Below are 22,489 nucleotides of genomic sequence, written 5' to 3'. Positions count from 1 at the left end.
AAACTTAATAGTACTAGCCAATCTATATCTTCATCTTGCCAAACGCTATGTTACATTGTCATTTATTACATAGGACTATTGAAGATACGATATCTAGGGCTCGCCATATAATTGGTCTTCCTATGAATCCATTTATGAAAGACCAAAAAAAAACACTACCCTTTTGGCCAACTGTCGAATGTCACAATCATGCATATCTGGAATTGTCAATCCATCAATGAGAGTATTACATTAACACAAACCACATGAATTTGAGAAATTTAATGATAAACAACTGACTAAAAAGAGTAATGAATTTGGATTTATTGGCACCCACTTGGTTCAAAAATATGTTTGTTGCAGTTGTGCCATCCCTTCAGAAATGGACTGTTCTAATTGATTGAAAAATATGACATTAGGCAAATTGCGGGCCTGGGCCGTTTGAGTCATTCGGGCTGACCCTCTTTGATTTCGGGTTGGCCCAAAGGACTAGTTCTAACATTTCAAGAGAATTTGAGTCCATTTGAATTTTGGGTTAGCCTAAACGATCGATTATGTGGCGGATCTACGATTAGAACAAGGGGTTCAATTGTTCTAAGGAAATTTTATTTTTTATGGTAGTATTAATAATGGAGTTGTGCTCTTTGAGGAAGAAAGTAGAAGGTAATGGATTTGGGCTTTAGGTCTATTTTAATACTACTAGGCAAAAGTTAAAACTTCAATAAAATGATGTGTTGGGCCCTTTGTAAAGAACGTGGCGATTTTAAATTTGATTTTAATGTAATTACTAAATTAATCGTGCAATAATACTAAAGTTAGTACTAATTATTGGCCCAAGATGGTCAGGTCAGGTCAGGTCTGTCCCACAAGGATATGCACGATTAAATTAGTAACTTTAATAAAAATAAAAACACTATATCCACACTTCAAATTTTGATAAACGCAACCAACACCCTAGCCCGCTCATCGTCGATATCTCGATCGCCATTCCTCGACTCCCGCAGGAGCCGCGAAAAAATCCTTCGACATCCCTTTCAAGTTGAAGTCGATCTCCTCAACGCTCCAAATCTCCTCCATTTCGCCTCCGCTCGACAACGAAACCTTCGTCCGGCCGCCGTGCGCGATCACCACGCCGTTGACCGGCCTGTAGTCCTGGATCGACGACGACGTTTTGGTCACCCAACCGAGCTCGCATCCGTCGGTTTTTACCGAACGCAAGTGGGTGTCCTCTAGATGGATCAATAGACCGGTTTTGTGGCTAAAATAACCCTTCACTATGTGTTTGATTGTTTCTGCCGATGACGTGGACGGCTGTGATGATTCCACCTCGAGGAGGAAGCAATTTTGGCCGTCGATTTCTCTCTCGCCAATGCGGATGGAGTTTGAGAATAGCTCAGCTACTCCCTTTGGATCGAGTCCCTAATTGAGTCATATATCAGTTGAAGTTGAGAAATCAATTGATCATATTTCCCGCGAACTAAAAATTTAGTCGGAAAATTCATGAGGGAACGTGATCAAATAAAAATTCTAAATACTGTATAAACTCAAAACTATAATCTGCAACATTAAAAAATGTCAACAAATAAAAAAAAAAGCATCAACAGAAAAATATCAACAGAATTTCAACGATAGTCAATAATTGATGCTGTGTTGATATTGTGTTTATACTGTTTTGACATTAAATTGTGTTGAAGTTGTGTTAAGAAGTTTTGAGTTTATACAATACATAAATTTGTATTTTATCACTATCCACTTATGCAGCATACACAAATAATGTCGTTTTGCGTGGATTAAAAGCTAAGTCGTTTTTTACATTGATCGGATTTTCCATATACATAATTCGACTAAGTTGTAACTTCATGACTAATTAAATACATATCATAACTTCAGCATTTTACCATTTTATACAAATTTTGTAAATTACTATTAGTATCTATATTAATATTGTATGAAATTTAACCTGGAATCGTGACATGATGCATCAGAATATGAACTATTTTTTCCTTCCAATAATAAGTTGTGCACGAGATTATTGAAGATTAGGGATAAATTTAACAAGTGGAGTAAAGGAAAATTGGAGTTGACTATTCAATTGAAACAGTAGGGCCCATTTTGAAGTTGAAAAAGCTAATATTTTCATTAATTATAATATTCATAAATTTTAAAAATATATGCGTATATTTCATGTATTAAATTAGATATATACCAATCATATAGATAAAATACGTAATTATATATTTTAATATTAAATATACTGCTATAGTGTTTCCATAGCCTTACCATTTCGTTTACTGATTCGGTTTTTAAAACATTGATTGCAGTTGGGACGAACGAATGAGTACCTGCAAGGACCGGCGGAGAGGTTGCACCGGATCGCATGTGGCGCGCCATGGAGTCTGCCGCCAGGCCACCTTGCCATTGCAACCGGCGCTCATTTTGGAACCGGAGACCATGAGCTCCAGACTCCATGGCGCGTGGCGGATTCGTGTTTGTTGATATAACACGAATGCGCCATGCTCCACCTTATTCATGGATTTCTTAATATTTTGATTTAAGATCGCCATCGTCACCTTCCCGAGCACGCTCACGTTTTCGATCAAGTCAAGAGCGTCGCCACCCGACGCGGCAACATACTGTTGGATTATGTATGAGACCTTTAATTTTTGATACATACCAAAAAAAAAAAATTATAGTCACAATTAGTTCAAAAAAAAAAGAAAAAAAAAAAGATACGAGGTCAAAACCTACCTCACGGTACGTTTTGACATCGGTATAATTGATAGAGTGGGGAGAGAAGATCGGGAGCGACGGGGCTCCAATAACGTCGAGCAAGAACTGAATGTGCACGATGTGCACTTTGTGGTCCGCTTTGTGGTCCGGTGAATGACGATGGGCGCAGGACCTCGTGAGACGAGATTTGACTGACGTGCTGGAGGTGGGGACCACCTCCGACATCTCGTCAGGGACGGGGATCTCGGGGATTGGCTTGAGGGGTTCGCCAATTTGGTCCCCGCCTAGGTTTTTCCAAAAGTTTTTCATCAATATATAGATGAAGGATGTTGTGGCTTTGAATTTGGACATTTGGTGTGTGTATGTTGTCATGGCTTAATATTTTGTAGTGTTTTATTACTTTATTAAAGATATATTCAGTTATGTTGATATATTATAGATTATAGATATTGTTCGTTCATGATTGTCTATTTCTCATAAAATTTGATTTCAAAGCATATAATTCCTTAATTGGATCACAATAAGATTTTCTTAATTAAATTATTCATTGAAATAATATCTATTTCTATAACATCAAATATAAATCTTAATCCTATTACTATTAATTGAAAATATAATAATAAAAATATCATTATATGAACTATTATTATTATTATACAATAATTAAGCATGATTCATAATTCTTAAAATTAATTAAAATATGCATAATAGACTATTAATAAATTAATAATAACAATTGCAATTATAACAATAATAATCATAGTTTGTCGTTTAGTAAAATAATTAAAAAAATACCGTTAAGTATCTAAATGAATAAGAAAGAATCTTAAAACTAGAAAATAGTAAATGAAATGAAGCAAGAAAATAATGATAGTTTCTTTATTTTTAAAATTCCCATATTTTCATTGCTACATAAATTTAAAACTTCATAGTTACTAATAAAAGCAAGGACTATCTCACGTGCTCATTTTAAAATCCTATTGTATCTTTTCCCCATTGAAATCTAACTTATTTGTTAGTAATATATTGTCATGCAAGAAATTTGGACTTTTATTTCATTAAGTCCATAGCAACAAGAATATGGAGTATAACTGTATAACTATTAACAATTTATTTAAAAAAATAATTATTCACTCTCAGTTTTAATTCAACAATAGTCTATTAGTCACGACCCATTATCCAATATTCATACTTCATACACTAATAATCATCTTTAATTTAATTACTCCATCCGTGATTATATACACTTTCTAATTTTTGGAAATTTATTTTCACTGATATGGTGAAACACATTTTCCACTGACAATATTTTAACTACTTTTCTTTCTACATCGCTCTTACTTTACCAATTGTGCATTAAACATCTGCTTAATCCAAAGTCCACAACAAGATGCAAGTGACAGAGACGAAGAGAAGGGAAAAACGTCGTTACATCGCTGACGACATCAATGCAACGTCGACATGCTCTGACATGACACTGACGTACTATATAATTATTTGTCGCACTCGGAAATCTAAAATTCCGAATGCGTCAGATTGATAGAGAGCACGCGTGAGTGCTCGGCTTCCGTTCTACTCATAGAACGGAACTGAATGAAAGTAACAGCAGAGTTTTGAACTTAGGTAGCATCTTGTTCCTCTGCCACGAATGTACACGACGACGTCTCACGGCTCGGAGCAGCCCCACGAGTTTCAGGACGGCACGTTGAAATGGAAAAGCCAGGATATGACAAACGCAAACACCATGCAAGCTAGCAAGAAGTTGAGAAACCGGCGGCCTTGCCAGAAGTTCCGCGTCTGAGCTGCTGCAGAATCACTAGCCCCGTTCCATGTCTCTGTCGGCTCGGTCTCAGCCACCCCGACCACATTCTGTGCAAGGGATCCACATATCTCACAGGTTCTGTATATCACAACAGCAAACAACAAATCCGTGTCATTTACAGTCGATTGACAGCTCTAAATCTTACGAGATCCTTGTAAATTGCCAAGCAAAGCAACGACGAACTAATACTGGTTGTATACGACCCTACGGATCACACACGCTCAACGACAAATCCAAGGACTCAATTACAGCATCACAGTAGAGATATAGTACTTAAAAGAGTCTCAGTGTACGACTCCTTTTCATCGCTTAAAATTCTTGAAATGATATATCTGAAGGATTGGTCCGAATCCTGATGGGAAACGGTTACAAAGCAGGAATAAAACACGTAAAACGAACTCCTAGACTCAGGATATGCACAATGCATCTGAAATCCTTCACAAAATCAAGAATTTGTGCTATAATGCCAAATATATTGCCATGAGGTCTCAAGCGTTATAAGTGGAAAATACGAACATCCATACACTGAAGTTATCGAGCTGAGGTATTCTAGTGTGGTTCTCGTTGGCTAACATCTTCATATTCATAAACAAAAGACTACATATAATGATTCCACTTGCAAATTACCATTCTTAGCAAAACTTATATGGTAAGGATACGAGATGGTCATGCAAACGAGTCATACTTCGTTATCAAAATAGATTAACGACAAGGTAAACATAGAATAGGAGATCCATGTTAAAGATTTTAACTGCAAGAATGGTTCTTGTAACTACTAAACCATAACAAGAAGATCAATCTTATCCTAACTAATTGAATTTCAGTAGATCCAAAATGATAACAAAAGCAAGAATCAACCCATTGCAACAAAGCCAAGATTGAAAGAGAAGATTAGATTCTCATAAGAAGAAACAAAAGTATTTCGCCATCAAACCATTCTTAGTGCTCACATATTTCCTTTTCAAGAATCATTTCCCCCTTTTCCCTTCATTTCTCTCTCAATTTAAAGCTAAAGTTACAAAAGATCCAAAGAAGAACATTCCAAGCTATCTTCCTTATAGTGAACCTTTCAGCCTTCTACTAAATTAATCAAATAAACATAAAACAATCAAGATCAAAACCCCAATTCAATTAGCAATCAACTTCTAAAACACTTCAAGAAACACAAAAAAGGCGCACAAAGTAAAATCAAGATGAATAATTGTTGCAAAATGAAATCTTTTTCTGAAATACTCACTTGTCTCCTTTGATCTTGAACCTTTGAGCATTCTACTTGACTTTTAAAATAAACATAAAACAATCAAGAACACAACCCCAATTCAGCTAGCAATCAACTTCACAAACACTTCAAGAAACACAAAAAAAGGTGCACAAAGCAAAATCAAGATGAATAATCGTTGCAAGATGAAATCTTTTTCTGAAATTACTCACTTGTCTCCTTTGATCTTGAACCTTTGAGCATTCTACTTGACTTTTAAAAAAAACATAAAACAATCAAGAACACAACCCCAATTCAGCTAGCAATCAACTTCTAAAACACTTCAAGAAACACAAAAAAAGGTGCACAAAGTAAAATCAAGATGAATAATTGTAGCAAGATGAAATCTTTTCCTGAAATTACTCACTTGAACCTTTGAGCATTCTACTTGACTTTTAAAAATAAACATAATACAATCAAGAACACAACCCCAATTCAGCTAACAATCAACTTCACAAACACTTCAAGAAACACAAAAAAAAGCTGCACAAAGCAAAATCAAGATGCATAATTGTTGCAAGATGAAATCTTTTTGTGAAATTACTCACTTATCTCCTTTGATCTTGAACCAGGCCTCAGCACATTGCTTGTGGGCAGCGCCCAAATCCTCCTTGCAAGAGCATCCCAGTTCCATGGAAAGCCCTGAATCCTGATTGGTTGCATCCATGCTGAGGTGGCATATCCTGCAATCCCTCTTAGTCTTAGCCAAATGCACACCTTCCAGATCCACAATCTCTACACAACACTGCGACACACTGGATTCCCTCCTCCCCTTCTCAATTCCATCTTTGCCTAAACCTCCTCCCTTGTCAGAATCAGCTGCGGATTCTGATTCTGCGCTACTGGGTTCTTGTAAAGATTGCATCTTTGGACAAACCCAGGTGGGAAATCTTCATGAAAATGGTGAATGCTATCAAGAACTTCAATAACTCGACTCTCTCTCTCTCTCTCTCTTTTGTTGGGTGTATTATTGGAATGAGGTGGCTACTGTAGTAGCAGTAGGTGGGGCAGAGAGAGACAGAAGCAACGAACAAGACAGCCCCCAAAAAATGAACGAAAATCAGCTGTCGATAAAGAGTAATACACAGAGAAAAATGGTGGCAATTCTTCGGCGGAATTTATAGTGTTTGAAGCTCTGATTTTAATTCGTCACGTCCAAGTCATTTCACTATCGCCTTATGTAGTTATATAGACTATAGTCCGATGTTGAATTTATTAGATTGGATAAGATTCAATATTATTTATTTAGATAGATTTAACACATATTTAAGTTCGAAATAATAGCATAATAATATAATTGATGTTGATTTATGAATTTTGTGGGGATAATTATTATTAAAGAATAGAAATAAGACATACTACATCAATATATAATTATTAAATTAAGGGATATTGGCATCTAATATCACAAAATTTCAAAAAAGTTGGGTTTTTCTCACGAACTTTAAAATTGTCAAAAAATATCACGAACTTTACCCTGGGTTTGTTTTTTCTCACGAATGAAAAAATTCATGTTATTTTAATAGATTGAGGAACAATTTTTTAGGGTGTGCTTCAAGAAAAAACTATCTTCAAATATTGAAAAACTTGAAACTTTCGAAATATTATCGAGAAATTACAAAAAAGAATCGGTATCATAGTATTATTTGTGGGAATTTTTTCATTCGTGGGAAAAAATAAATACGTGGTAAAATTCGTGATATTATTTACCAATTTTAAAGTTCGTGGGAAAAACCCAACTTTTTGAAAGTTTCGTGATATTAGAGGCTAATATCCCTATTAATATATAAAGTAAGTATGTAGAGTTTGCGTTTCATAGTTTGTAAGCTCAAATTTCGTCAACGGGTATATAATTACCATTATTGCTGTGGTTATTTCTTTATGTTATTTTCTTATCGTAAATTGCGCGATTAGTTTATAGTCAACTTATTTATATCAATTTTAATGTGTATCGGATTCGATTGAGAATTTAAGAAACACATCTTTAAAACTTTTTATTTGTGTCCATCGATTTTCATTATAATTGTCATCATATTGTTACAAAACCTTCGTTACAACCTAATAAGAATTTATCCAAAATTTGGATCACAAATATTTGTGATTTGAGTTAGGCCTCCACAAATTAAATAAGATTACACTTGTCAAGTAAGAAGGGGATATGGGGGGTTAATTAATTTTCTGAATTTAAATTAATGAAGATTGTTGCGTATTATATTTGCCGAAGTGACATATATATTCCTTTAAATGCAATGTATCCAATCTATTAATTGTCTTACTATTATCAAAATACATGACTATGTTATTGAAATTTTAAGAAAAGAAGAAGTTCAAGACGTATAGTATCTATCAAATCAATAACATCGGAATATGGATAAACGGTTCAAAAACATAAAACCAAAAAAAAAAAAAACATTGGAACTTATTAGCAAATGAGAGATGAGAAACACAAAAGGATAGGACTATTAGCAAATGAGAGACAAGAAATATAAAGTGTAGGTATTTGGTAAGTGTCAAAATCAGGTTGAGAAAAAGTTGAAGGGTGTAGCACAAATTCATGGTTGTAATTGTATCTATTAAGAAGTTGATGTTGATGATAAATCACATCTTAATTGATAAGAAGGTTTGAATCATTGTTATCACATAATAAATGAAAATTATATATCAATGTTTGGTCAACTTTTGTCAATTTAATCACATGTATCAAACACCATATTTTAAAAAAAAACAGTATTATCATTCTATATCATGATTTAATACAGTTCTTGAATCAAATTTCTTATCTCGAATTAACTGCTCTGATACATATCTCATCAGATGGGCCCCTAAGAAGTTATGATCTTTTTAATTACCACACCAAGAGTATGCAACAATTGTCTTATCAGACGTCCATAAATAGTATCGTAAGCAACTTTTTTTAAACACTTCTCCTTATAATTTCAACGCAATATTCCTTATTTACAAAGACGCCCAATGCCAGGTGGAAAACAAACGGTTCTGGTTCTATGAAAACAAACGGTTCCGGTTCTACGATGCAATAAAAGTTTTTCTGATTTTTGTATCATTTTTCAACTGAAAATCTGATGGTTTTATGTAAAACATCGGCGGCTTTTAATGAAAACAGCGGATTCCGGTTCGATATTTTCAAAACCAGTAGCTGACGGGCTGAGCCAGGAAACCAATCCGACTCAGACTGTTTCTATCGGTTCCTGTTAACGTAACCCTGCTCCGATTCCTGGTCGAACCAGCATTTGGATTTAATCATGCATCTCAGTTTTATGGTGTATTGAAGAAAACGAACACAAAATTCATAAGCAACGAAATAAATTGATGGAGTGTCTGCAAAATTAAGACAAATGTTAGAAACGAGAGAGAGACTATACATCAAGAACATTAACATTAGTAGAAGACTGATAAAGACACTGCTGTTGATATATCATCGAACAAAATTTCTTGATCTTCTCCGAAGAAATGGAGAGAGAAGATGGTGGAAAATTGCTTCCACTTTCCAGATAAAGACATGATCAGCTCATGCCTTCAAGCTGAGCTCGCAGATTAAACGCTGGCATTGCCATCTGGCTCGGCCTTGCTTCGCTCGTCACACTAGTAAATAAGAAATGATCATTTCTCATCCTCTCGTCCATGTTCATAAGCGCAGAGTTCCTTGCATCGGCTGAAAGCCTCCCTGTATTCTCAAGGCCACTTCTGATCCAGGCAATGCTATTCAAATCCGTCACCATGGACATCATCTCCTGACTTGAGATAGCAGGGAGTTGTTCGTATTCCACGAATTCTGGTCCCAGCAATGATCTGTGAGCAGGATTCTCAGTGGGAGCTGAACAGCAACCGTGCCCACATTGTGATGGAATCACGTGCTCCCCGTCAACAAACCCGCATAGCCCTGAATCCTGTGCAGTTCTTGTTCCTGCGAGTAGTGTGTCTTTGTAAATGGGGTTGAACGCCCCAAGTTTTGCAACTGGGCGTGAGATTGCAGGTTGTTCCCCTTGAGCAGAGTGATGAAGGGAGGCCAATGCATTCCCTCCAGATTCGTTTGATTGATCTTCCATCAATCTCATATCCTCCAGTTCTGATGACCTCGATGACTTTTGAGATCCATCGGATACAATGGCTTCATTTGGTTCAGGAGTGGGTGAATTTGGCTGATAGGACATCACCAGCGTTTCCGATTTGAACGAGTTAAGAGGCGAACCAGCTGAGGATCCTTCTATAGATGCCTGCATCCAGTTGGTGCCGGTATCCTGCAACATCTGTCCAGGAGCTGGAGGTGATCTCGTGGATTTCAAACACCTACGTCTTAATGTAGAATTCCAATGGTTTTTAATAGAATTATCTGTTCTCCCGGGGAGAAGTTTTGCAATGGAAGCCCATTTATTTCCATAAACTGCATGTGCATCTAGAATGATACGGTCTTCTTCATCTGCATATGCACAAACACAACATGAGTACTTCGCTGTTTAGAAGAATATGCAAAAATGAAACAGCTTTCCACAGCCTAATTATGAAGTGAAATGCTAAAAGCTACAGACAGAATCACAGAAGAATAGCTTCATCCCAACTCTCACACAACACTCCACACACATTTATGCAAAAGATAATTAAAAAAAAACCACTAGTACAAGTGCTCAATTTAGGCCAGTGTAGAGCTTCATAAACATAAAGACAATTCACAACTTTAACTCCAGAATACCAAGCAAATAGGCATAACTTCACATCAAAAACTTCAGATAGAATGGGGTGCAATGTGGCTCGATAGTGAGCATATGCAAAGCATAATGCAAAATGCTTCTTAATAGCCTTCCTGCAAATTCATACAAGTATAACATCACCCTCCATGACATACATAAAGGCCAATTTAGAAACAACAAGTGCGATATTGTTCCCTGATAAACAAGTAACGAAGAACATACGAAACCTTCTTACATATTTATAGAGTTAGGAAACTAAGCAACCACATTTTCTCTTCTAGTCAACTCACTGCTCTCAGCAAAGAAGCTCAGATTATCATTTTAATAGCTAATCAGTTGAACTGATTCAGCTAATTTCTTCCGATAAATGGCCACATTAGAAATAAATGCAATTCTAATTTTAAAGAGCACTTGATTTTCACAATTAAGTAAACAGATTGGCAGCTTAACTAATCTCTTTCTCTCAGCAATGAACTCAAATTTCTAACCTAACACTATCCTCATACACTGGTTAGATTCTCAATTTTCAAAATCACAAACCAAAGAAGCACAATAATTAATCACCACAAGTTACTGAGTTCCAACAACTAAGAAACACAACAATCTGACCAGATCTTACACACACGAATTCGATAACTCCGATTTCACTCTGTTTTTCAATCGCTGCAAACCTAAACCCTTCCACACAATTTCACACAATAATCCGCCTTGCAACGACTCCAACTCACACACGAATCACAAAAAATCAAAACAAACAGCCGATCCATCAACAAACCGCTCAAAAAACACAAAACACTACCGGTGAAGGGCTTGCGCTTGACGGCGGGGTCGAGCTGATTGCACCAGCGCAGGCGGCACGATTTCCCCGACCTCCCGGGGATTCCCCGCGCGATCAGGCTCCAATTCCTCGCCCCGAACTTGCTCACGAGCCCGCTCAGAATCGCGTCCTCCTGCGGCGACCACGTCCCCCGCACCTTCCCGTCCCCCGCCGCCGCCGCGCCGCCGCCGTCTTCCTCCATGAACACCTCCTCCTGCGGCTCTCCATTCATCATCTCGAAACAATTTCACCGGAAAAGGGAGAAATTGAATTTCCTCCGCTGCGAGCTCTGAACTGCAATCGTACCTAACAGCCTTTTTTGTAACTGCAAAATGAAATTTTGAAGCTTAAAAATTGAGTTTTTCTCTTTGGACGGTTTTGTACCGAGGTTTTCTCATAATGACGCCTGTGTCCTTCCTTCATTTTATCACGAGCTGTGTACAATACGACGACGGAAGCAAAGTTCGGGTTTTACGGTGTCGTTTTGGTTAGGGGTAGGAATGTAATTGTGGCCCTGTGGCCTTTACGGGCCCACTTTTGTTTCAACCGCTTTTGCTTTGGTGCGCCGAACAAGGTTTTTTTTGAAAAGAGTAATTTTTTAAATTTAGAGAAATGAGAAATAATAATTGAATTAGTGTTGACATATTTGAAAGTAGTTGAAAATGATGGGTCCCAAAATATTCTAATTTGCTTCAAAATCGGAAATAAGAATTCAGTTTGAGTTTTTTTTAATTCATTTAATGAGGATTAATAATGGATAGAGAGAGAAAATTGAATTGAACCTCGACTCCGAAGTATGGAGCAGAGTTGTCGCATCATGAAATCGATAGTACTTTAAAGGCTGAATTTAATAAGATTAATGATGTCGCAAAAACTAGGTTTAATGCAATTTTCCGTATATATATGGGTCGACAATTGACCCCTCAAGCTGATCTGGCATCTGGTATGTCATTAATCGGAGAAAAATCGTCTCACCAATAAACTCCGAAGCATGGAGCAGAGTTGTCGCATCATGAAATCGATAGTACTTTAAAGGCTGAATTTAATAAGATTAATGACATCGCAAACACTAGGTTTAATACAATTTTCAGTTTGAGTTTTTTTTAAAATACATTTAATGAGGATTAATAATGGATTCAACTTCGAAAGTATGGAGCTGAGTTGTCGCATCATGAAATCGATAGTATTTTAAAGGCTGAATTTAATAAGATTAATGGCATCGCAGACACTAGGTTTAATGCAATTTTCCGTATATATATATGGGTCGACAATTGACCCCTCAAGCTGATCTGGCCTCTGGGTATGTCATTAATCGGAGAAAAATCGTCTCACCAACAAACTTGTGCTTTAAGCTCCTTATATATTTTGTTCTTATTAATGAGAAATAATTTTACTAGGAGTTCATTTACCAGTCTTATATATTGAATTTCACTCTTTCAAAAGTCAATATGAGTCAACTTGTATCAATCTTGTGTTATTTATTTTGTAATGAAAAACATGAGTTTGATTGAAGTAGGGACTTCAGCCCAATAGTACTCTTTAATTTATTTGGGCCGAAACTACTTCTTCAAGTTGGGCTCCTTCTTAACTATGTTAACATTTTTATGTCTTCAATCCTCGAAATTTGTTTAATCTTTCTTTTCTTCATAAATGATCTCAAAAAAACATCAATTATTTAATATTTCTCAGAAAATTAGAATATTTGTCTTGGTGGTGTGTGATATTAGCAATAAACAAACATAAAAGTAGACAGCTTGAACTCACTATTTTAATTACTTTTCCCATAAAATGAATGCACAATGGAGTACTTTTTAATTAAACCACACCCATTTTTTTCTGTTGCATTGAGCCCATAACCTTTTTTTGGGTATCGAGCTATCAAAATAATGTTTCTTACATTTTGATCGACATTAATGGGTTAATAATCACACTAATTTTATTAGAAAAAAAAACCCTATAAAGATAGGAGATGAAATTAAAGTTTATAGAATATCAAACTTGATATAGTTTGTGAGGGTAAAAGAAAACTTGAGATAATATTGGAGTGGGACTATGATGATCCATGTATAGATGGCTTACAAAACAACCAATTTTTATGAAAGAAAAAAAAATACTTTACTCTCATTTTCACAACCAACCAAAGTTCACATATACTAATGTTTCTTGCAAAACTTCAATTGATAAGTAGTAATGGAAAACATACATAATCATCAAGGGAAAAATAAAAAAAGGAAAAAGATAGTAAAGGAGGCAACTACAAAAATAGTCGGACATCAGATCCCCACAAATTAAAATTTGTGATGGTGATTTCAATTTTATGATGGATTTGCATTTGAACTCTTTTCTTTAACCTATATCTAGGCCAAAGATGCCCTTTAAAAAATTTGAACATTTGTTTTAAGATATTCTTCCTCTATAATACAACACGTATCTCTACTTCACATTCTATGTTGGCTCTACTTGACATTAAAAAGCATACCTCTACTTGCCTTAGGAATGTAATTATTTTCAAATTTTAGTTTAAATTTTGTTGGCTCAAAACGATCTCTTTCTTAATTATTTTAACTACAACCCTTTTGAAAATTGAACTTTAATGTGGAGACTTTTATTTGAATGTGTGGGTGAAGCTTTCATGATGTTATAGCATTTGGGATTACTACAAGTTTTTGTTGTCTTAAAGGGAGATATTACAAGTTGATAAGCCATTATTATTATTATTACTATTATATACTCTCTTCGTTTCCTAAAAATAAAAACTCTTAAAACGGCATAAGTTTTAATGCAAAATTAGTAAAGTAAGAAAGGGATAGAAAGAAAAAGTGTATTGATGAAAAATGGATCTCACCTTATACAAAGAAAGAACCTTCCTGAAGTTGAGTGTTTCTATTTTTTGGTAACGACCCAAAAACGAAAGAATTTTTATTTTGGGGAAACGGAAGAAGTATACGTTGTCAATGATAAAAATGAGTAGCATTTTACAATATGTGCCATATAATGTCAGATATAGTATATGATAGTTTCCTTATCGGTATGATATGTATAGAGAAAACTAGTACTCTCTCTGTTCGCAAATATGAGTCTCAATTCTTCGCGAAACATGTTTTAAGACATGTTAATAAAAGTGGGTGGAAGAAAGTTGATAGAATATGGATCCTACTAGTATATATATTAATTTTAAATGATATGTGAGTGAAATGAGTTAGTCGAATGTGAGCCTCTTTACCATTTATAGTAATATGAACCGAGACTCCTATTTGCAGACGGACCAAATTGGAAAACGAGATTCCTATTCGCGGACTGAGGGAGTATTATACAAAAATTACTATGTGTAACTTATTGGAAAAATTAAATTACTTTATTAGGACTTTAGATGTGGTAAAATGCAAATTATGTAGATGGATGTCACAAAACTAAATTATTAGGATTATTATCTGAAACGTACGATTCACTTACATATCTATATGCAATAAAATATCTAGATGTTTATGTTAGTATAAGTAAAATTATGATACGTTCCTTGGCAACTTGACATAATACGTTGTGGTCTTATTTCACACACGTCATCCTAGTACTTCAAGAAATTGCAAGCAAGATATTATTATTATTATTATTATTATTATTATTATTATTATTATTATTATTATTATTATTATTATTATTATTATTATTATTATTATTATTATTATTATTATTATTCATGTGAGGATTAATCGAATCTACTTATCAAACTTTGATTTAATACCTAATTAAGCCTTTAAGTATCCCAATTAATATCCAAAAACACTAAATAATGAATGCTCGAACTAAAGTGTTTCTCAAATTAACCATATATACCACCAATTTTTGATATATTATGTGAATATATAAACTTGAAACAGTCTAACATAATACGTCGAGTTCGAGTGAAACAAGTAAGAAGAAAAGTGGTCCTCCAAAGTATAATGAGTTCACATGGCATATGTTTATACTACACAAAATTAATATTATGGCATCAAAATTCCATGCAACTCTAAATGAAGGGAGACAGAGCTCTGCTATTGTGGTCCTTAGATTTTTCACTAGCTTTTACTTTCATTTTACACATTCCACTTCATCAAACTATTTGGATCAACACCACATATTCTTCACCATCAATTATAACTAAAAATAAATGTCCAGCCAAAATTGGCGATCAATAATGTAACGGTATAGAAACAGTTCAGAATCGAAACAATTAAAAGATAACAAAATTAACTGTTAGTATGGCTTGAATTTGTATAGAATTAGGTTTCCTAATTGGGATAGGATTATGTTTCCTAGGCCCAGTCTGTCTAATGTGTGCCTATATATATGGAAGTAGAGCACATAATTCTGTGATCTGACAGATCCAATCTGTATCTGAAAACCTCAGTCATAATACAATTTGTTCTCCGTTCTTGCCCGTGGACGTAGCTAACACAACGTTGTGAACCACGTAAATTCTGTGTCTATTTACGTTTTTTTGTTTCTCGATTCACAATTGCCCTATTTGTCATGACATTAACACATAAACAGAAACAATCCCCTAAACCCGAAATCCTAATGCCTAAATCGAAAACACACGACAGAGCACCCACCGGCCATGCTATACATTTACAAATTTTTAGTTAAGTAAATGACCTGTATCTCCGTTTTATGCTTGAGCATTTTTATTTATAACAAAAAGGATGGCTGAGTGTTTTTCAATCATGGGATTTACTTGAATTGCAACATGCATGTCGATTTCAAAGTTTTTGAGTAGTGATGTAGAATGCTAATTATTGACGTTGATGGTTGAACCTCAATGTGCATGAATCTCATTAGCTGGATATGTATAAATTATAAATATACATATAGATATGATACTTATCATACTTTGATAAGAGAAATATGAATTATTGATAAAATGGCAATATACATCATACTTCATCTCATTCAATACATGTACTCCCTTGCAATTTTTTATTTTGAGTCTTTCATCAAATTAAAAAAAAAAAAAAGAGTTTCATTTCACAAGTATTTAAGTGGTAAATAGACTCGACTTTCTACTATATTTTCCTCAAATTTTATTAGTACAAAACTAATATAGAAAAATGAGACTTATATTCTACTGTCGTTTTCAATTGATATATTTACATTTATTAAAATTCATACATGAAAAAATAAGACTACTAATTATGGACGGAGAGAGTATTTTTTTTTACATAGGTTATATGCTAAGAAGCCATGAATTTGTAGTTAACAAAGAGTGAATAGTGTGACTTTTATCTTTACAAAACTGAAAATATCCAAAACGTCAATTAATTGGATCGTGAGGGGTATTTATTTTCCTAAATGTGTCCCTAGTTAATAAATTCATAAGTAGGGTACGTAAATTTTTAAACTTCCAAACTTTCAAATAAATATTAATTATGATGTATATTATATTATTATAGTAAATTTTATTTCTACACCAACTATTACTTAAAATAGTTAATTTAGGAATGTGATACGGAAATGTGACATTGACTATCGTCACAAAAGATAAGTATACATGCGTGTACGTCTGATATTAAATTATCAATATTTACATGCGTATACGTTTGTAATTAAATTATCAAGATTCACAATCGACCAATAGAGTACTTAAATCTATTATGTGGCTTTCATAAACCTCATGTCATTATATCAGTGAGGTTTTAGTTTTTTGTATTTATCTTTAATTATCCACAGAGAATTTTTTTGATGAAAATGTTTGTGGCATGGAGTCTAGAAATTATGTGTGGACATCACATTCATAGAAAAAATGGTGTCGTTTGGTTGAAAACCGTCAACAATATATTGTATGCTGATGATCAAATATTTCATCCTATGATATTGAGGATAGATCTACACTTTATAGTATTTCTGATTGATTTTCAAAATTACATGACAAATCAAAATTTGACCGAATTTCATAATTTTTCTGTCAATTTACTATTAATAGTTTGGGGAGTCATCACAACCACTAGAAAAATAGAGAAAATTTGTCGATTTATAAAACATACATATTCATGGCATTACTACTAATCAAGGGAACAAATAATATGCAAATAGAAAACAAAAATTTAAAAGTTGTATAATACTAAATCTTTTCCCAAAGGCCAAATAATGCTCCACCAAATGGGTTGCAAGGATTCGTGGGAGTTATATTCATGCACAATAAAGATGAGACATATGTACCTTCACCTTGTTATTATGTTATATATATAAATACATGTAAACAACAAGAATAAATAATTCTTTTGGTCTAGATAAAATTTATTAATCAAGTTCAATAAAACGGATTCGTGATAAAAAGAATATTAACAATACATCAGCCTAAAACTAACACAAAATCGTTATATAAGACAAACTAGTGTGATCGCTTCAAACACATAACAAAACACGTAACAATATCATTGCATTCATTTAGGCGACATATCATCTCTAGCTTGCAACTCTATTTTTCCAAAGACGAAAGTCACTTCATGATTAAAATTGTCACACAATTATAAATATTACTCTATCAGTTTTCTAAAAATATTTTTTAGAATGCTTCCTAAAAATAAAAACACTATTTTAGAAAAATTCTCTCTCTATGAGTTGGGACCACCATTTCCACTAACACACTTTTTTCTTTGTATCTGTTTTTTATTTTATCAATTTTGCATTAAAACTCATGTCATTACAAAAATTCTTATATTACAAATAATTACTACTCCCTCCGTCCAACTTTAGGAGTCCCGGTTGAGCTCGACACGTATTTTAAGAAATGTAAAGAAAAGTTGATGAAAAAAAATAGTGGAATGTGGGTCCTACTTTTTTATATTAGTTTTATAATAAAATGTGAGTAGAAAAATGTTTGTGGAATGTAGGGCCTAATACCAATTATGGAATATTCCAACCAGGACTCCTAAACTGGGACACCCAAAAATAGTAAATTGAGACTCCTAAGAGCACTCCCAATGGGTCGGCGTTAAATCCGGCGAAAAATCGCCGATTATCGCCGGATTATCGCCGGGCGTTGGAGTGAATTCGGCGATAATTCGGCGATAAAACTCCCTTATTATCGCCAACTCCCTTATTATCGCCGATTTATCGCCGAATCATCGCCGCCCACTGTGGGCGCGATTCGGCGATAAATCGGCGATAATTTTTTTTTTTTTTTAAATCTTTGTTTTTTAAATCTTTGTTTTTATGGTTTTTATTTGTAGTTTTTTTTAAATCTTTGTTTTTTATGATTTTTATTTGTAGTTTTTATTAAATCTTTGTTTTTTTAAATCTTTGTTTTTTATGGTTTTTATTTGTAGTTTTTTTTCCTCGTTGTATTATATTTTCCAATGATTAATACAACGATGAATTGTTCATTATAAATCTATTTATTAAACACATTTGTAGGGAAAATTAAACAATATTAAAAATGATGATGTAAAAATGAAATGTTGAGTTAGGGAGAAATAAGGGATAAACCATTGGAGTAGTTGGCTAAAAGTTGGCTAAAAACTGGGGATAAATTTTGGTGCTGATGTGGCGCTGATGTGGCAGGAGTTAGGGAGAAATAAGGGAGTTTTTAGCCGGACCATTGGGAGTGCTCTAAAGTGGGACAGAGGGAATACTTATTCCACTATATTTCCTCGATCTAAACCAATGTAAGTTTTTGATATGTTATTTTTGGCATTGAAGAAGGTACAAAATATTAATGTAGTTGGATGAAATAGTTAATGTGGGAGGTGGGGGCCAAGCATGAACCACCACAAGAAAAGCGTGCTAGTGGTCCATTGATGTTTCACTAGTGTGCATATAGTTACTATGTTTATCAACATATCATCATTAAATGATTTGTGTCAAAATTGACGAACAACTTAATAGGTAATATATGAGTGATTTAGAATAAAAAAGTAACAAAATCAGCTGATAAAAACAAGTGTTCTATCCAATCTCAACTACTAGTGTAAAAATGATCTTAATTCTTACAACAGCTCTAATTCGAAAGGAAAGTTCTAAAAAACATTTGACATTGCCATAAATATTTTCTAATTAAATGATTTATTGTGTATATTTTCAATTTTATGGATCCAGCCTCTAGACTAATGTATTAGGTTGCTTTGGTAATATTCCAAAGTTTATACTCCCTACATTTGGTTTAAAGCATTTATTTTATCCAAAATATAGAAACAAAAAACAAAATAAATTTGGAGATCTATATATTCATAGGCCTAGACAAATATATTTGGTGAAAGAGTATTTGTCCCCCCCAAATAGCCCAATTATTATGTCGTCGATCGGTACTAAAATAAATAGTTTGTTTTAAATTTAAAAATTAACAAAAAAAAGTTGTTAGACAATACTAGTACTTATTACTATTGAATATATTGTTGTTATATTGTGCATGACTTTATGCTTGGCTTAGTACATATCACACAACTTATTCGTCCCATTAATTGGGAGGTTCACCTAATCTTCGTAAATATTATGAAATCAAACCATAGAAACAATTTAGAATATAAGTAATAAAAAAATTAACGAAATTAAAGGAATAAAAACAAGAAAATAGAAATAAATGAATAACTAACATATTCATATTATTCGCCAACCTCATCACCAGAGATAAGTGATCACACTGCAACAATTCCAAGTCGAAGGAGAAGTTTTGACAACAATCACATAAAACACACATGAGAATCGTATGAAACAAACTAAAGACACAAAGACAAAACACACAAAAACACGCAACAAAAGAACAAGTAGAATCGAAAAGTTAACAAAACAATTTATGTATATGTAAATAGTCCGCACATGTACACACATTTTTCATTCACACAAGCTTTTATTTTTCCTTTTAATTGTGTTTCACATTTTAAATCGTGCGAAGCATAAATCATGGTTGATGGCTAATTAGCTTAAACACATGACATTGCAACAACTTTTTCAATAATTTGGTACATAAAGTTGTTTTAGTTACTCCCATGTGTCTATTATTTACAAATCTAACTTGAGCACTACTAGACAAAATAAGAGTGCTTAATTAGGATTTAGGATTAATGATGACATGTTATGTTAAAAGGTAAAATTAAGAAGATTTAGCTTGCACGTTTCAGGTTAAAGCCTTAACTGCAAATTATGAGATGTATTCTTTCTTCTATTTATTTGAGAGTGTATTTTATTTTGAGTTGTTTCAAATTACTTGATTCATTTTATTTTTTAATAAATTTTATTCTTTTTTCATATTTTTTTTTTTTTTTTTATTTTATGTTCACTTAATCATTAAATATAATAAACAACTCAAATAACATCGGACAATATTTAGATTTTGTTTTGAGGTTTGTAAATCATGGTGGCCACCCTTTAATTTAATGATAGATAGGAATAAATTACATCAAAAGGGCAGACTGGCTGATTGCTACTTCAGTTGGTCTCATTGAATGAATAATTCTTTTTGATAAATATATCTCATCGAAGTGGGCACGATTTTAATTGGACCAAAGATCATTAAATAAATTATAGCAATTAACCCAAATACAATTTCCTTATTTATTGCTTTTACAATAAAATGAATTACTCATTTTCAGAGGAATTATAATTAGAAAAACCGATCACGTGTGGAAAAAATAATGACATAACCTGACTAATTTTAAAAAAATTTAATGCATATTACTCCCTCTAATCCAAATTATTTGAGTCATATCCAATATCAGATTGTTGGACATTTTCTATTTTAAAAATAATAAAAAAAATTATATCATCTCTTCTACTTTATTCTCTATGCTATCAAAAGAAATGTCTCCAGTAACTTGAGACGAAGAGAGTATAAGACAATTCGATCTTTATAAAAAGTTTATTGCATATATTATTACATTACCTCTGTTCACTATCAAATTTTATTTTATAAAAACGATATGAATTTTAATAAAGACGAGTTCTCACTTTATTAAAGAGAGAAATTTATTAAAATTAGGAGATGACTAATTTTTGTATATTCTCATCCTCGAGTATTTACTATTTAGGGTATATATTTATTCTAGAAGATTTCAAAACTTGTTTAAATTATGATAGAAAAGGGGAAATGCTACAGAGCCAAAATAATGTAAGTAACAATAATGTTGTCAACAAGTGACGCCCATAGGCCATATCAAATTAGGCCAGACAAAAAACATTCCAAAAGGAATTTTAGAATTGTTAAAATGATTAATTCCATTTGTTGATCTTTGTAAACTATACTCCATATTTATGAAATCATTAGATGTGTATTATATTTAATATAATGTATTCATTTTTATAACAACCAAATCCATGTTTTGACTTTGAAAAGTTTGTCATACAACTCATCATGATTACATTTCCTCTTTTTTCCCTTTAGTACTTTTTGATCTAACCCAGCTAATTCTTTTGATTTAAATTTAATGGGAGCTCAAGGACATCCATCAATCAACTATATGATAAATATAGCTTGCAAATTAATTATTCTAATGCTATAGTTTGGGTTGGAAATAATGTGATCTACATTTTTTAAAATCTTAAATAGTTGGTGTGATTTTAAGTTTTAACAAATGAATCTCTAATGGTGAAAGGTTAGGATAAAATTGATAAAATCATGAAAAATCAAGAAAAATAAATCCTCCTAAATCAGAAATTTATATAGCCACATAATTTCATGATTCGTTGACCATTAAAAAGGGACTAATATAAACCTCATATTATCTTTAAAGATCTCTTAACTGTATGTGATTCAGGTCAATCTATGATAATAACATCATTAACAACACTACAAAATTCTAATATAATTTAATTGTCATTTACAGCCCATACCACACAAACACATGGAAAAAGACTATAATTTATATTAAGTGATTTAAATAAAAAAATGGAAAAAGCAAAGTTTGGTGTGGCTTTCAATTGTGGGGAGAGGAACATGAACATGGATGGGACCATTGCCATCATTAAAGAAAATTAGTTTATGTAACAACAATCATTTACATCCATAATTTATGATAATAATTTTTCCACCCAACTTGTTTAGTTTGGGGATTTCTTAGAAGAATTGCTGACCCACGGTTAATAAATTACCACATTTTGTTTGGACGTGGGATTGTTTTATAGGTAACCTCGATTTCACATTAAAAAACAACTCTATAATAGTAAAAGAAACTTAAACAATAGTATGTTCAATCATGATATCTAAACAT

At 33.2% G+C, this 22,489-nt stretch overlaps 3 protein-coding genes across 3 annotated transcripts; all 3 read right to left on the bottom strand.

Annotated features, from left to right (window-relative positions):
• Positions 1 to 853: 853 nt before the first annotated feature.
• LOC125213564 (uncharacterized) lies at positions 854 to 3,018 on the bottom strand. Its single transcript, XM_089064768.1, has 3 exons — positions 2,728 to 3,018; positions 2,322 to 2,633; positions 854 to 1,398 (listed from the first exon to the last, which is right to left on the bottom strand). The coding sequence occupies exons 1-3, from the start codon at positions 3,016 to 3,018 to the stop codon at positions 943 to 945; spliced, it is 1,059 nt and encodes a 352-aa protein (XP_088920894.1). The 3' UTR covers positions 854 to 942.
• A 1,028-nt stretch (positions 3,019 to 4,046) lies between these two features.
• On the bottom strand, positions 4,047 to 6,882 carry LOC125215516 (uncharacterized). Its single transcript, XM_048116955.2, has 2 exons — positions 6,338 to 6,882; positions 4,047 to 4,609 (listed from the first exon to the last, which is right to left on the bottom strand). Exons 1-2 carry the CDS (start codon positions 6,652 to 6,654, stop codon positions 4,402 to 4,404), a joined length of 525 nt encoding a protein of 174 aa, XP_047972912.2. The 5' UTR covers positions 6,655 to 6,882; the 3' UTR covers positions 4,047 to 4,401.
• A 2,190-nt stretch (positions 6,883 to 9,072) lies between these two features.
• On the bottom strand, positions 9,073 to 11,640 carry LOC125204894 (transcription factor MYB1-like). The gene is made up of 2 exons (XM_048103662.2): positions 11,292 to 11,640; positions 9,073 to 10,224 (listed from the first exon to the last, which is right to left on the bottom strand). The coding sequence occupies exons 1-2, from the start codon at positions 11,542 to 11,544 to the stop codon at positions 9,311 to 9,313; spliced, it is 1,167 nt and encodes a 388-aa protein (XP_047959619.2). The 5' UTR covers positions 11,545 to 11,640; the 3' UTR covers positions 9,073 to 9,310.
• Positions 11,641 to 22,489: the final 10,849 nt, after the last annotated feature.

The sequence above is a fragment of the Salvia hispanica genome, chromosome 2 (genome assembly GCF_029641045.1).
Source record: "Salvia hispanica isolate PSC_SH4W2 chromosome 2, Shi_PSC_v1, whole genome shotgun sequence".
In the NCBI taxonomy this organism is placed as follows: Eukaryota; Viridiplantae; Streptophyta; class Magnoliopsida; order Lamiales; family Lamiaceae; genus Salvia; species Salvia hispanica.
Note: the sequence above shows the minus strand (reverse complement) of the source record. Positions and strands in the feature narration are given on the sequence as shown.

What these genes read in the sequence shown, in the direction of transcription:
- LOC125213564 (XM_089064768.1), bottom strand. Translation starts at nt 3,018, where the DNA reads ATGAAAAACTTTTGGAAAAACCTAGGCGGGGACCAAATTGGCGAACCC. An exon ending in ATGTCAAAACGTACCGTGAG is followed by an intron (nt 2,634 to 2,727) that starts GTAGGTTTTGAC and finishes CAAAAATTAAAG; the next exon opens with GTCTCATACATAATCCAACA. An exon ending in CTCTCCGCCGGTCCTTGCAG is followed by an intron (nt 1,399 to 2,321) that starts GTACTCATTCGT and finishes TGACTCAATTAG; the next exon opens with GGACTCGATCCAAAGGGAGT.
- LOC125215516 (XM_048116955.2), bottom strand. Translation starts at nt 6,654, where the DNA reads ATGCAATCTTTACAAGAACCCAGTAGCGCAGAATCAGAATCCGCAGCT. An exon ending in TTCAAGATCAAAGGAGATAA is followed by an intron (nt 4,610 to 6,337) that starts GTGAGTAATTTC and finishes TGTGATATACAG; the next exon opens with AACCTGTGAGATATGTGGAT.
- LOC125204894 (XM_048103662.2), bottom strand. Translation starts at nt 11,544, where the DNA reads ATGATGAATGGAGAGCCGCAGGAGGAGGTGTTCATGGAGGAAGACGGC. An exon ending in CAAGCGCAAGCCCTTCACCG is followed by an intron (nt 10,225 to 11,291) that starts GTAGTGTTTTGT and finishes GTGCATATGCAG; the next exon opens with ATGAAGAAGACCGTATCATT.